Below are 14967 nucleotides of genomic sequence, written 5' to 3'. Positions count from 1 at the left end.
CAGCGCAAGGCTGGATGCACTCCAGGGTCAAGGGAAGTAGCCGAGACATGCAAGCCCATTACTGGTAGGGTCATCCCTTCACCGGCTTAAAAATTTGGGGGGCATCAGAAGGCAAACACACTTAGAAAAATGCTGCGATGTGCACTTCCTTCTCTCTCTAAAGCTATAGGCAAGTGGAAGGGAAGATGCTCTTCTTTATGTCACCCATTTAAAGTTTTGATATCCAAGTGGATATGCAACTAACTCAAGTTTTGCAAGGCGGGGGAAAAAAAAAAAAAAAGGAGGGATAGGTGCTGATGAATGTGAAAAGAGGGAGAAAAAAAGTCCTAATGGGCTCTCCTAGAGAAACAGATGGCACAGAGGAAAAACAGGTCCCTCTTCCATGTTTCCAGCCACAAAGTCCTTCTCTTCGCCCATTTTTCACAGATGACGCCCCAACTCTTTTATATCTCCAGTAATTCTCAACTGAACCAGCAGAAATTGCTCCTACTGACACCAAAGACCTGCAGCGCATCAGGAGGAAACCGGCTGGCTGGGGACCAGCCTCTTTATTGACTGGGATGTCTCCCATTCGGTGGCATTTCCATTTCCATCCCCATCCTGCCACCACGTCCTGCCCCACCGCGGCTCACCCGCACAACCGCGCTATCCCAAGGGCTCGCTCCTGCAGCCACCTTGCCGAAACGTGCTATGAAGAAGACAAATGACAACGGAGAGGCTCCTTTGGCATCAGTAGTTCAGCTGTTTGCTTCCTTTTTTTATTTCATTTTTTTGGATGTCAAATACAGGAGCAGACGCTCCAGGCTGATGGGAGCTGGCTGGGAGTGGTTTCTGGCTGGAGGGCAGACAAGAGCAAGGCAGGACAAAGCTGCTAAGTGTGGCCCCTCTCTATTAAGGATGAACCTTTAATCCTTTTATGCGCCCTCCTGCTACCTATGGCTTTTTCTGGCTGCCTCTAAAAGAATCTATCTTTTTTTTTTTTTTAAATAATAATCAGCTCATTGTAGGCAGTGGCACTTGGTCAGCCTAAAGCCCGCCCAGGACACTTTCACTGGCATTTTAAAAGAAAAGGGCAAAGCCACAAGTATCATTAGTGCCATAATTTTTGCTTCTTACATCCAAATGAGAAAACAAAAAGGGGAGCATAACACAGAAATGAGACCAGGAATAAGCCAGGACTAAAGGAAGGCTCCTGCTGCATCCACCTTTGTTTTCACCTTTGACAAAAAGAACCTCATAAATTTTGGAGGAGGCTGCAGCATTAAAAAGCAGTTAAGTTTCTCCTCTTCCACTTCTCAACACGGGAATTACTATTTTTCTTGGCCTGTTACTCTGTTTTAAACTGAAGGCGGACAGTTTGTATGACTCCCTGTTTGGATCAAATCAATTCAAGAAGAGCAAAGTATTTTCCATACCCTAATGTAACGTGAGGTCTAACTCTTGTTGCAGTAACACCAAGGGAAGGCAAAGGTTTCAGTGGGAACTGGATGAGACCAGAGCAAAACGCGCCATTGCCCACAAAACACATAAGAAAGAAACAGCCAAGAGATTAGAAGAGTATTAGAAATAGCCGACAAATCACAGAATACTGAGCCACCACATCTTCACCAAACCATCTGCACCAAAATACCGCTAGAGTAAATCCTACGTTTCATATCCATTCAGACTACAAATTTTTCCACCAATTCCATTAGATATCATGGAGTCAGTAAAAAGCATTATATCATTTCAAAACAAGAAGGCAAATCGTATATTATATATGTACATGTTTTAATTAATTTTAAAAATGGTCTACATTTAAGGATAGATTTCAAGGGTTTCCTTATTTTTTTTTTTCTGTTACATTAGATTACACCTGAATAATCTGCATAGTAACTTTAACATTTCCGTTTTCTTTTTTGTTGTTGTTTCTTTGTGAAAATACCAGTTGCAGGTAGCAATGTAACATCTCAACGACAATCACAATACGTGCAGGATGTCCAGCCAGAAGCATTTCTCAGTTGACTTGCAGTAGCGTGGCACTTTATAATTTGTGTATCAATACTCTTTATTATTTTTTTTAAGTTTAATTCAGATGTGGCTCAAGAAGCAAAAACAAACTTTCCTCGCTCAGCCTCAAGTGTGGGGTCAGCTCCTCAGCTGGCTGCGATCTGCTGCACTGGTTTTACTCCAGTTTATACCAGCTTGAGGTTCTGGCTTTTTTTTCTCCCCCCCCCACCCCAAACACACCTGTATTGCCTTCATGCTTTCCTTAACATGAGTGCAAACTTCAGGAATGTGGTTCAAGTCCCCTCATTAGAGGGCCCTTAACGAAGGCTGTCTAATGGCTCTGTCCCCCAGCCCTGCTCCCTGCACTGACGTGAAAGGAGGGGGCTGAACGCTGCCAAGAGTGGTGCACTGGGGAGGTAACAGTCCCTTGCAGAGGGAAGGAAGAATAAAAAAAAAAAAAGAAGGAAAAAAAGCTAATTTTGCCCCCAATGTTAAACTTTGAGATGTGAAGCATTTCTGTTCCCAGATGATCGGCCCAGCTGCTTAAGAAGGTATTCATATCACCTACCGCCACCGACAGACTCCTCAAATCAGATGCTCTGAGCCTTCTCACAGAGACAGCTACGTCTCTGCACTGATTATATTAAAGCCTAACCTTAACTTGTGTCTCTCCATGAAATACCCACGATTAGATGTTGTGAATACCGTCTCTCGCCCCCCCATAACCTTTCCTCACCCTTAGAAAAAAGTGCTTTTGCTTTTTCTACCTGATAAATATTTGGGCTGCTCGATCCTGTCCCCTATCCCATGTGTTTGTACTGAGATCTGTCCCGAGGAATTTGCACTTGGTTGGCTGTCAGCTTGTGGTGGATATGGTAAACGCAGAGGGTTATCACGATAACCAACCCCAGTATCAGGCCCAAAATCAGAGGCAGGGTTTCTTCTAACTGCTCCCTCTGGTCCACCGGGCACTTGTGTTCTGCAGGGAAAGAAAGAAAAGGAAAGAAAGAGAAAGAAATGAATGAGACGTTGCAAATCTGAACTCCCGCTGCAGCTGCGAACCAACCTCCCTGGAGTCACGGCTCCGCGCCGGGGCGGTCCCTGCGCAGCAAAAATACCCGCAGCAGCAAGGAGAGACAGCAACCGTCATCGGAGTCCCAAGGAGAAAATCCACGGCTTTGGACGAAAGTGAAATCACAGCCACAACACAGGGTTTGGAGGGAGAGGTAACATCTATGAAACCAGCCAGCGCGGTGGGAGAAAATGCTTTCATGCCCATAAGCTCCTCCTCATGCCTCTGCCACATCAGTACCGCAATGGCCCTGCTGGGAACGGGACAGTGAAAGTACGAGTTTCCTGACCAGGGCTGAAGATCTGCTTTGGTTACTTAGTTATAGAGTCTACAAATATTGTCTCACGAGACCTCAACATCAGCAAGTCTTTAATCCTACGTCAGACTTACCCTGCTCATCGTTAAAAAGATTTTTTCCCCTCTATCTGCAAGTTGACAGAGATCTAATGGCATCTCTCCCCCCTCTCTACGAGCTCCCCATGGGGGTTTCACCAGCACCGGCAGAGCACGTGTTTGCAGCCAAACAGCATTCTGGCACCCCACATTTTTTTGTCAAATATGGCAAAAGATGAGCAGAAGCAACACGAGACTCCCCAGTGTTTTTCTCTCTGGTCTACGAGTCCCCATCATGGTCTATTAAACCACTAGAAAATAATAATAACCACGCAATGGGAAAACACTTTTCTATTTAGCTTGCAAAGGCACAGCCACCAAGGCTAGGAAACACGTTATGCTGGTAATCCCGGTTCAGCTCCCTTACACTTCCAGAGTCTACCGCAGGCCTGAATGACAGGATCACAATTTACTTTTTTCCCTGTGGGACTCTTGCTTATCTGTGCCGATGGACAGGCAGAGCCAATGGCTGCCAGACCAAAAAGAAGAAAAATGCCAGCCCTGGGGTGGGGAAGGCTATGGGGTACAGGAGCGACAGTGCTCTGGCCCCTGGATCATCTTCTTCACAGTACTAAAATTGTGCTGAAAACAATGAAAACAGCAATTACTTTAAAAAAAAAAAAAAAAAAAAAAAGAGGCTGCATGTTAGATGAGCAGATACAAAGGGCAGCACCACTAATTCCTCCCATCGCTAAAGACTGTCCAGATGGGTTCCCCAGGCAGCTGATTGCAAGACGCAGAGATCTGCGGCAACCACGAACGGCAAATGCTCTGCAAATCTAATGGCATGTGGCAAAGAGAAGGAAAAACCCGGAGACCCCCCAGGCCCAGGCAGGAGGTGACAGCAGGGACGTTATCTCCAGCAGTGCCAGCACCTCCGGGAGCTCCGTCACCGAGCGGAGCCCTCCTCCCAGCACCACGCTCGCAGTGATGCCATCAGGAAACATTTCGAGCTGTAAATGAAGTGAAAAAAAAAGGAAAAGTGAAATGTAGTCTAATGACAAAACGTCCTTTTTGGTTCCCGTTGCTCACTGTTTCACCAGAGGAGTGATTAATCACCAGGACTGTGTTACAGGCGATTCAGCAATTGCTGCAATGCAGGGGTTTTGTTTGTTTGTATTAAGGAGAAAGGGGAAAAAAAATCCTGATTATTATTTAGCTCCCAAAATTGGGTTTCTAGAGCTTTATACGAAATGCTCCCCAGTTTAGGATGCTAAGGCCTGACCAGACTCGCAGCGCCAAGGCAGAGGCACAGCGGCAAGCTGGCATCCCCGCACCCGACGGCAGGAAAAGCCACCCACGGGGCAGTGCCGGGGGCCAGGGGTGCTCCGACCCCCCCGCTCACGTGCCGGTACGAAGCAGCACCCCTCCTACGGGAAGGATCCGTGCTAGAGGAGCTCCTGCGCACTCCCCACGGGGCTGCCGACAGCCCGACGGGCCGGGGCGTGCCGACGTGCCAATTAGCAGCGGTTTAGTCCAGCCACTGCGGTCTCCTCCTGCGGGCGCTAATTTTTGCCTTGAAAGTGGTTTAGCTTAAACCCGACAGAAAATTGGAAGAAGCCTGCTGCGAGGGCACGCACCTGTGCTCAAACACGGCAGGTTTGCCCGTGCGCTTTTCCTTAAACAAGACCGATGCCACGTTTGCAGGAGAACGGGGTGAACGCCGGGGTCTGCAGCCAGTGAAGAAGGCAAAGCTAAAAGCACCGGTGCTGCGATGCAGGGGACTAAGCCAGCTCTAACGCACCCGCTTGCGATATTTGTATTCCCAGCTTTTGCCAAAGCAAACTGGCTGCAGAGCACAAAATCTGCCAGAGGACACGGCCAAAACTCCGGTGTCCGCAGAAAGCCACGGCTCTATTTAAGTGTCTGAGTCTCAACTCAAAGAGGTGTCGATTCTTGCAAGCACCCAAGGAAGATAGTTCTTTTATTCTGACACTTTTTTTTAAAGAGGATTAAAAGAACAAAAAAGCCCATGGGGTGGTTGTGGTCGGGGGGAAATCAAAGCAAAGCAGCAGTCTCCAGCAGCACACCCACAAACCATGCTGCTCTCCCCAGCTGCACTTCCCTGGGCGGAAAGTGCTCTGCCCGGGCAGCGAATGCAGCCTTGCAGAGCAGCCACCTCCTGCCTTACCAGCACCTTCTCCTCACCAGACACATCCATTTTCTCCTTTTGGAGCAGATCACCAAAGTTTGTGCTCTTTGAAGAGCATAGGAAGAATGGGAACGGGGCTGTGGGGGACTCAGCACGGCAGCACAGGCAAGTGCAAAGCACAAACACATTTGCAGAGGATCTAAGGCTCTCCACGCGCTGACTGCTAGGAGGGTAAATTTTGTATTTTTACACCCACACAGCGTTAAAACGCAGCATTTTACAACAAAAATATTTTCACATTTCTTAACAGTGCGTACTTCAACGTTTATACTGCATTTTTTCACCCCAAGAGTTCAAAGCATTGCATAGGCACCGAGGTCCGCAGCACCGTGGGGAGGCAGGTAACGGGTATCGTTCCCGGTCTGTCAGCAAAGGAAAATGCAAAGGGGGAGCGGGAGGGCAGAAGGGTTTGCATAAAGTCCACGGCAGACACAAATTCAGACACTCAACCCCGTCGAGCACAGTGTGGGCAGGTGGGCTGGTTGATGCACGACAGATGAAACACCATCGCATTGGGAACTGCTATGTATTTTAAATCAATGCCTTTTGCAGGAAAACAGCCCTCTCCATCAAGTTTTCCTGAGTATTTTGTTTCAGGTCACAGGAACCTCAGCATTTGCCCACATTTCTGGGTTTTACCCTCAGTCCAGGAAAGCAAGAAGGTCCCTGGCAAATTTTAACTACGGGGAAGGTTCAGGTGATGCTGGGAGTTTTGCTGCATCCCGAACCCGGCGGGGTCACCCCTCTGCCAGAGAGTGCCACCCCGCAGCCCTGGTCCCAGCCCTGCGGGCAGACCGGAAAGCGGCATTTAGGTAGGCGCCTCGTTGTTCTTTTGTGCTGTGCTTCCTCCGACCCCGCGCAGCACCCAGGCTCACGTACCGCCCCGGTTTCTATGGTGAGTGCTCGTCCAATTTCAGTATTAGGCTACGAAACCACCCAACAGGCCCATTTTCTTGTTTCAGCATCCTTCTGCAGAACAAATAGCAGCAAGGCAAAAAAAAAAAAAAAAAAAAAAAAAAAAAAATCAGTGGTTTCCTGCAGGCATGACCAAGCCTGAGGACCGGTGCAGGGGCTGTTCAAAGGGATGGAAAAGCAGCCCAATTGTGTCTGGCATGACAGGATAGATTTTTGAGATTTTGAGATGGGCATTTATAAGTGATTAGCTTAAAAAATTTAAAAAAATTAAAAAAAAAGACTGGGTACTTTTTTAAATGTGGCCGCGTACCTTGCGAAGAGGAGCTACTTGGTGCCAAGGACCCTTGAGAAAACGTGGCCCTCGTTTGGGGTGGCTCAGAGGGAGATGAGACCTCCCAGGATCCTGGTCCCTAATTCTCAGCCTTTGTATCAGTATTTTGCATTATTTTGATTAAAATCAAAAGAGCTGACAATTTCTGTAGGGTTCTTTTACCAATTTAAATGTTCTCGCATCCTCTTGATCCAGCTCTCTTTTTACTCATCTTTTTTAGCTGAAAAATGTACATGCAATTTCCCTATTAAAAAAAAAATAAAATTTCCCAAGCTCTGAATGAAAAAAATGTTCTGCTGCTTCTGTATTGAGAAAGGTAAATACATATATTTATGTATCTATTTTTATATAGATATATGTATGTATTTGTGAGGGCTGGAAGCAGTGTCCTTAAAAAAAAAAAAAAGAAAAAAGATATTCTAGCAGATGAGTTTAATTATTCAAAAAAATAAAATCAATCCTATTGCTCCATACAAGATATTTTTAATCTATCCCAGACAGGACAGCATCGGAACTAATGACAAAACCTTTCTCCCCATTTCTTTGTGGTAAAAGGGCCCTGATCCTCCCGCGTCTCAGCAATTCTGCTCTAGCAGGTCTCTTTCTCTATTCTAAAATATTTTAAAATGTTCTGTAGCTTGTTCGTAATTAATAGGAATTTTACCTAATGGGAAATTAATGAACCAAAAAGGAGAAGGCTAATTACTGTAATTTAAGATTGGCAGTGATTCTCAGCCCCCACAAAGGATCATGTTTTGCCATGCGTGTGCCGAGGACACGCTGGTCCGCAGGGCTGGTGGGGACGTGCCGCTGGGAGAAGAGGCAGAGCCCCACGTGAAGCTTCACTGATAAATGACTTCTCGGGCATTTGTGACCATCCTCTCCAGGTGCTCTTCGCTATTTGACTTCCAGTGGCATTAAATAAAAAGAAGTGTCATTGAATAACGAGAACAACAACAAAAAAACCAGAAAGTTTGACAAAGAAAGAAACGGTGCTTTCCTCAGAAGGAGGAATTCTCCACACATGTTTAAAGATTCCTAAACCAACTGGAGTCTCCTTGTGTCCTGGATTTTAAAAGAACCAAACTACAACAACAAAGGAAAAAAAAAACCAAACCACACACAACAAAAAAACCCCAACCAAACAACAAATTTACCACCTGATACAAAAGAGCATATCATAAAAAAGGCAGGTAGTCCTCTTTGGCAATGAACTCCGAGTTCGGTTGTTTTAACTGTGGGCTCTTGGACTTTACAAGTTTGGTATCACAGAGACACAACAGCTAAAACTGAGTCCAGACTTGCATGTTTTAAATATGCTTTTCTCAGCCTCCAAGGTCTGCCCAGCCAAACCCTGAGTGTAGGAAGCTGGATCCACAGGAGGAGGGAGAGGATGAAAGTGTGCCAGCAAAAATGATAGGAAACTATGAAATTCTACCTTTTTCTCCCTGTAGCCTATGCAAAACGTGGTACTACTTCAATAGGGAAAAAAAAAAAAATTATTTCTGCCCACGGATGAAACCTACTCCATACTACACTGGCCTTGCCATGAGTAATTCAGCCACGCAGAGCTCTGCCAGAGCCAGTGTACATAATAGCATGTATTTACTACATCAGTTAGAGGAATGTGAGTCATGAATGTAAATGCTCGGCTCTGTAGTCAGCGCTGGTTTTTTATTGCGTTCTAAAATATTTCCCACATGCAAAATAATAAAGCCCCACGTTTTTAATGCTAGGCTTGAAAATAACACCACCATTTTCTAGCTCGTTATTAAAAGATTTGGCTATTACAAATTTTATTTGCATCTTGTTACAATAACGGAGTTAACTAATTTGCTAAGATGGCACTATAAAAAGGGGACTAGTCTCGAAGCCCTAATTCAGGTGAGCACGTTTACACTCCCTCATTCAACCTGATGGAAAAGGCAGGGGGAAGTCGGGGAGGAGGAGCACCGCAGGTTCCTCAGGATAAAGGAAGGCAAAATCTGCAGGAATTCTGCCCCATGGCAGTATTGCTGCTGACTTCAGTACAAGTACAAGATACAAACAGCACGTGTTAACTCACATTTTCTTTTATCCCCAATTACCTTTAAAGAAACCTAGGAAGAGGAACAGTGTCCTGCGTGTTTGGTGCGTGAGGCGCCTCACTGAAGTCCCCGTTACGCTTCGTTCACCCTTGCAATGAGCATTAATCAAACTGAAGCCGGCAACATGCATCCCAAATATTTCCTCCCACTGCAGCCCGCCCCACGCTTTCCTCAGGGTGCTGTAGCCCTAAAAAGCCCCTGGAGCTGTACCGAAGCACCTTCCGTGCTGCAGAGGAGACACCTAAGCCTTGCAGGGCTCCCCACGGACCCCGTAGCTCTGGGGCGTGCTGGCAACCCAGCCAGATGAGTCCTGTAAGGACTCGTATTGCCAACGTACATGCAACGCCAGCCCTTATTTTGACCAAATAGCAGCTGGCCTGAATTTGTAAACGCTTTTGGGAGACCGCAGAAGCAGGGAATGGGTTGGAGAGACTGCAGGGAGCACCGACAACCTGCCAGGGGGAGGGGAAGGTGCTCTGATAAAGGTGGGACCCAAATTCCTTCAGGACATTGCGACAGCCCCAAAGGCCATGGCAGCGCCAGCATCTCGGGGATGCAGGACATGCCTTCGCCCTGCACCTTACCTTCACTGAAGACAAAATCCGCGGTGATGTCGAAGGGCTGGATGCGCACTTCTGACAGCAAGAGCTGCACAGACTTCTGGTGATCGCTGGAGATGAGGGAGATGGTCTGCTGCGCCTGGCACTCGTAGGACTTCCCGGCCGGGGTGACCAGGGCAGAGAGCCGGTGCGAGCTGGCCGTGTGCTTCCCGGCTGGCCAAGGGGCAGAAACAGCAGAGGTCAGGTCCCGTCTCTGGGGGACCGACGTGGTTTTATTAACAAAGCTAATGAATTGAACGCAATGGTATGCAGGTGGTGTGCAATGCGGCAGCCGCACGCTCCGCTGCTCTTAAAGCGGCATTTTCTCCTGGGGTGGGACCATGCTTTCGGCACGACACCCCCACATAGCCAGGGCACTTCCCGCACTGGGGTTGCCTGTGGGCAAGCAGGAACAGACGGCTGCAGCACGCGGTCCTGCCGACACGAAGGGGACAGCCGGCTCTGCCGCTGACAGCTATGCTCGTGTCAGAGGACTTGAAGTCCATAAAGTCGGAGGAATGGCTTCTGTTGATGTATACGCAGGTTTCAGCCTTGGACTCTGCTCATACTACCTACATTCAGGAAACGGCAATTCCTGTGGCTGTGCTTGGGCTCCGAATTCGGGTGGGAAGGAGCAATGCAATTTGGGGACCTCACTACAAAGCAAAACAGGCCGTAACACCTTTCCTGAAAATACAACAGGACCATTTCATCCCAGTACAGGTTACGAGGAAATATTTTCCCACTGCATCGAGCTTGTTTTCTAAGTGAAGGCCGAATGCGGCTCAGCAAGGCGGAATGAGGGATGCCTTCCACCGCCCGCTCTTCCGCAGCCCTTTGTTTCCCTCCAGCAGCACAGAAAGGCAATCAGTGCGTCGCATTTGCAGAGGGTGATGAGGCATGGCCACCACCGTGTTTTGGGGACACAAACAGTAGAAGCACCAGTGGGAAAAATAGCTCCACATCCAGTGTGTTTTATGCCACAGACTCTTAACGCACCTCTCACTGGAGTTTGAAAATCTTGAGGAAGAACAACCGGCAAATGACAGTATTTCAGTTTTCAATACAAGACAACTCATTTCTGAGCAGAAACGCAATAAAACCAAAATGAAAGCCAAAAGAAAGGAAAGCTGTCGAGAGAAGAGGAGGCTGTTGGGTGTGGAGGCGTGCAGGGGTATGGATATTGATGTAGATCTCGTCTTGGGAAACAGCTGCTTTCCCACCTATCAGTGGGAACCATCATCATCAGAACCAAGGAGATAGTTAACCTTAAAAAACCATCTCCTGCAGGAAAGGAAACAAATTTTTCCAGACCAGGCAGACCCCTGCCCCACTGCCCACCCCGTCGGGCCCTTGGGTCCCGCCGGGAAGGCCTGGAGCAGCGCAGCAAACGGGCAGAGCTTGGGCTCTCCCTCCCACGGCAACTGCGGTGATTAAAAATATGAAACGAGATTAAAAAAGAGGGAAAAAAATTAATCTGCGGTTTAAAACCGGCACCTGGTCCCGGCTTTGTTGGGCGGGTTTGGGGGTTCTTTTTCTTGCGTTAAACTGCATTTAGGTGAGTAGCCTGTGGGGTGTTCGTCGCTGTGTGTGCCCCGTCCGTGTCCCCCCTCCCCGGCTCCGCGCTCGCCAGACCCCAGGGATCTGCTTTAAACCCCGTCCCCCCGGGCCCTTACGGCTGACGGCGTCCTTGAAGTAGGTGCGCTCGGCGGTGTCGTAGGTGAACTGGATCCGGCTGAGCCTCCAAAAAGCCTCCTGCCCCCGGGACGTGTTGTGCCCCTCCTGCCGAGACAGGGCCGGTCAGGACCCCGGCAATGCCGCCGCGCACCCCGCCACCCCGGCGCCCGGGGGGAGCCCCGTACCTTCAGGAAGAACAGTTTGAGGGTGTACGCTTGCTCCAGCCAGGAGACCTCCAGCTCCGACTCGTTGGTGCCGCACTTGCCCTTCATCTCGGCGCCCCGCGACAGCGGGATATCGGCTTGCTCTGTGATCAGCTGCAAACGGGGAGCGGGGCTCAGGGCGGGGAGACCTCAGTCGTCCCCCCCGCCCCCCCCCCCTCGCCCCAGCCCCGGCTGAATGTCCTCGGAAGGGATAAAGGACTTCCCAAAACTACGGGCGGATTTCCCCGCGCTGCCAACGTGCAGCGGCTCCGCGGCTGTAGCGCTGCAAACCCGAGCCCCGGCCGCCCCCCAGCTCCCCCGGCCCTGGTCCCCACTCACATCCACGTAGTTGCTGGCCCACACGTCGTAGGGGACGATGAACTTGGCGGCGAATTCCGCCATGAGACACGTCGTCCGGTTTTCCCGCACCACGAAAATGTCCTTTTCGGGGTTAGGGGAGAGCCCGGAGAGATTTTCAACTTCTTGCTCGGCAGCCAGGCGAGCCGCGGTGTCTGCGGGCAGAGAGGCGCTGAGCGGCGGCAGCGCCCGGGGGCCTTTGCCAGCTCGCCGAAACATCCCCCCCGCCCCGAGCCCGCCGGAGTATGCTCCCCTGTCGCGACGGGGCATCCCTGTCGCGATAGAGCGGGCAGTGGAGATGGGGCTCCATGTCGCGACTCGCCGCCACGGTACTCACGCAAGAGGAAGAGCAGCCCCGGGAGGTGCCCCCCAGCCATCCTCCCTGCTCGGCCCCGGCGTGTCCGCGGCTACTGCTGCTGCTCCTCCGAAAGGGTCCACTCCGGAGGGAAAAAAAGAAGGAAAAAAGAGATATTTCTTAAGGGAAGAGGAAAAAAAAGCCTAATCCCTGAAACACCTCCTTTCTCAGGAGCTGCACAGGCTGCGAAAGCACTCCGCTGCGGAGTGGCGGGGAGGAGGGATGGGGAAGAGTGTGTGGGGGTGTAGGGAGGAGGAGGAGGAGGAGGAGGAGAGATGCCGGCGGAGCTGATGGAGGCGCCCACGCCGAGGGACGGGGCGTACGCGGAGGCAGGGCAGGGAGGAGGATTCCCCCCTCCCGCAGAGTGGGGGGCCCCGCCAACCCCCGCGGAGGGGCTCTCGGGGATCCCCGCGGGGATGCCACCGGCGAGCAGGGAATCTGGGAGGAGGGAGCCGGGGGCTGCCCCGATGGTGCTGCTGGAGCGGGGCTGCGCCGCAGCGAGCACCCCCTGCTCCCCCGGGGTCCTGCCACCCACCCTTCCCTTTTGGGGCTGCTCCCGGCCCCGGGTAGCGCCAGCACCGCCAGCGAGGGAAGCGCATGGCTAAACCGGGACAGCAGGCGGTGGAGGACGGGTTATCTAGTCCAGCGTGGAGGACGGGTTATCTAGTCCAGCACCGGCTGCGCACCGAGCGTCAGTAATTTCGGTGAAGGTGAGCAGCTGCTTCGTGTTTTAATTTAGCAAGAAATGTGCAGCTATTTTTGTGTGGCAAGGTCAAAAGCGAACCCGGCGCCCTTTCATAAACGGCCGTCAACGCACCTGAGCTCTCAAGATGTCGTGACGATACCATAAACCAGCCCGTGACATAAACCACGCCATCCCGCAGCGAGCGGAGCGGTCCCGACAGCCCCGAGCAGCTGCGTTAAAACACCACGGGCCGTGCCCATGCAGAGCGTTACTGGGGGGGTCGGGGACACTCGGGGGTGCCGCTCGGAGGTGCGGGGGCGCTGGGAAGAGTTGTCCCCGCCGGGCTCAAGGGCGCGGGGCGCTCAGGGGAGAAGGGGGTGCGAGGCGGGGTGGGTAAAAGCAGCGCGCACCCCACGGCTGCCCGCCCCGGGCGATCCCCTTAATTCCCTGCAAAGCCGGTGCCTGCGCTTCCTCCCTCTCAAGCCCGGGGAGCAGTGAAAGAGCCCCCCGGCTGGTGGGCAGAGGGCCCCGCCGGGGCGGCTCCCGGGGCCGAGCTGCGCAGCCCGGGGACCACCAGGGAGCCCGGCCCGGCCCCACCTTGCACCCCACGGCTTCGCCTTTCCCTTTTGCCCGGCGATGCGACGTGAAAATATTTTTTCCACCTTTCCTCGGGAGCTTTTACGGTCCTTTGATGCGCTGCCACGCTCGCCCCGGTACCATGAGCGCATCTGAGTATCCACAATTTACAGACAGCAGTCCCAGCAGCAGTGGGGAACAGGAGCCTGCCACGGATATTTTTTTTTCTTTAAAAGCCAAAAGGACAGCAGCTATTTGGAGTGTGTGGTGTTACGTGGATTCCCTAGCAATTCTCATTTCTAGTTCAGGAAAAGGGAGTCTGGAAGCAACGGTCCAGGGTTTTGTGAAGCAAGGTATTCCTAGGTGAGTTTTGATTGTGGGCAGCTGCCTCCGCGAAGGTGCCCGTCCTCTGCCAGGGCACACCTGCAGAGAGGGGGTTTCTTGCTGGGAAATAGCTCTTTAAAAATAAAAGCAGATACTGAAGGAACATACTGATTTTTGTAACTCTTCTGTTGAAATTCCTTTTCTGCTTGCTGTACGTATTAAATATTATATTCTGGCTATTTTTTCTCTCTCCTGTTTCATGATAAAGAGTCATTCTTGCCCCCCAAAACAGAGCCAGACCTGTGTCAGTCACGATACAGGATTAATCTATGGATAATAGTTTCAGGGGACTGTATAAAAGGAAAAAAATACAATCTTCTGTATGAAACTCACTCACTGCAACAGACTGTACTTCTGTGGTGATTTTAATGCCTGCCTTCCTCAGGTCTTTCACTGATGACCTCAGTATTTAACCAGCCTCTAGTTCCTCCTCTAGCCCCCTATTTAATTTCCAATTTTTTTTGAGGTTTCTAGGTAGCTTCTAAGCCTCCAAATAAATATATGATCCTGAGCAGCTGCCCCTGCATCCAGCCCCTGTAGGATGGTACCACAGGGAGCAGCTGCGAGCGAGCAGCTGTTACACGCAGGCAAGGCTGACCCACAGCCCCGAGCCCCACGGCGCAGAACCGTGCTTCTCCTGGCACTCGCCAGCTGCGCAGCATGACAAAAAACCCTTCAGGTTCAGTGGCAATCCCCACTTCCAGCCTGCAGAGCAGTGGTTATCCTGCTCTCCATGGCAAAAAAGGGAAAGGCCTAAGATTTCCTAATACCAAGAAAGCCCCAAAACTTTGACAGAGCAGAAAGGTCTCACCTGAGGGAGCCAGCGCAGCATTAGCTGACCTGGAATGCTGTGACCAGGGCTGATTTATGGTCACAGATTGGATCACCTGGAGCCAACCCCGCAATCTGCCCTTACCCCAGCTGCGGAGACTGCCTGTGTCTCTCTGAAGGCTGAATCCCCCTTGCTACCCCCCAACTACCAGACAGCAGGAACTCTTACCAGCTTCCTCGCAGGGAGCACGCAGCACGGTGACAGTGGGGCTGCAGCACCGGGACTGCTGCCGGTGCATCCCTAGGGACGGGGTTTTTTGGCCAAGCGGCTCTAGGATGTGTCTGCCATGGGCAGCTGGTTTCACAGGCAGCCCGTGGGCAACAGCATGCAGAGCGTGCAAGCAAATCAGCTCCTGAGGGG

The 14967-nt window shown here is 51.0% G+C and overlaps 1 protein-coding gene across 1 annotated transcript; it reads right to left on the bottom strand.

The window, feature by feature from the left end:
• Positions 1-2789: 2789 nt before the first annotated feature.
• LAMP5 (lysosomal associated membrane protein family member 5) lies at positions 2790-14607 on the bottom strand. The gene is given in 7 exon segments (XM_075708288.1): positions 2790-2968; positions 9524-9712; positions 11215-11320; positions 11401-11532; positions 11758-11930; positions 12113-12212; positions 14587-14607. Coding segments are annotated over 7 exon segments (900 nt in total).
• Between the last annotated feature and the right edge of the window lie 360 nt (positions 14608-14967).

This window comes from Pelecanus crispus, chromosome 3 (genome assembly GCF_030463565.1).
Source record: "Pelecanus crispus isolate bPelCri1 chromosome 3, bPelCri1.pri, whole genome shotgun sequence".
NCBI lineage: Eukaryota > Metazoa > Chordata > Aves > Pelecaniformes > Pelecanidae > Pelecanus > Pelecanus crispus.
The sequence above is the reverse complement of the archived record's forward strand: the minus strand, read 5'-3'. Positions and strand labels throughout refer to the sequence as shown.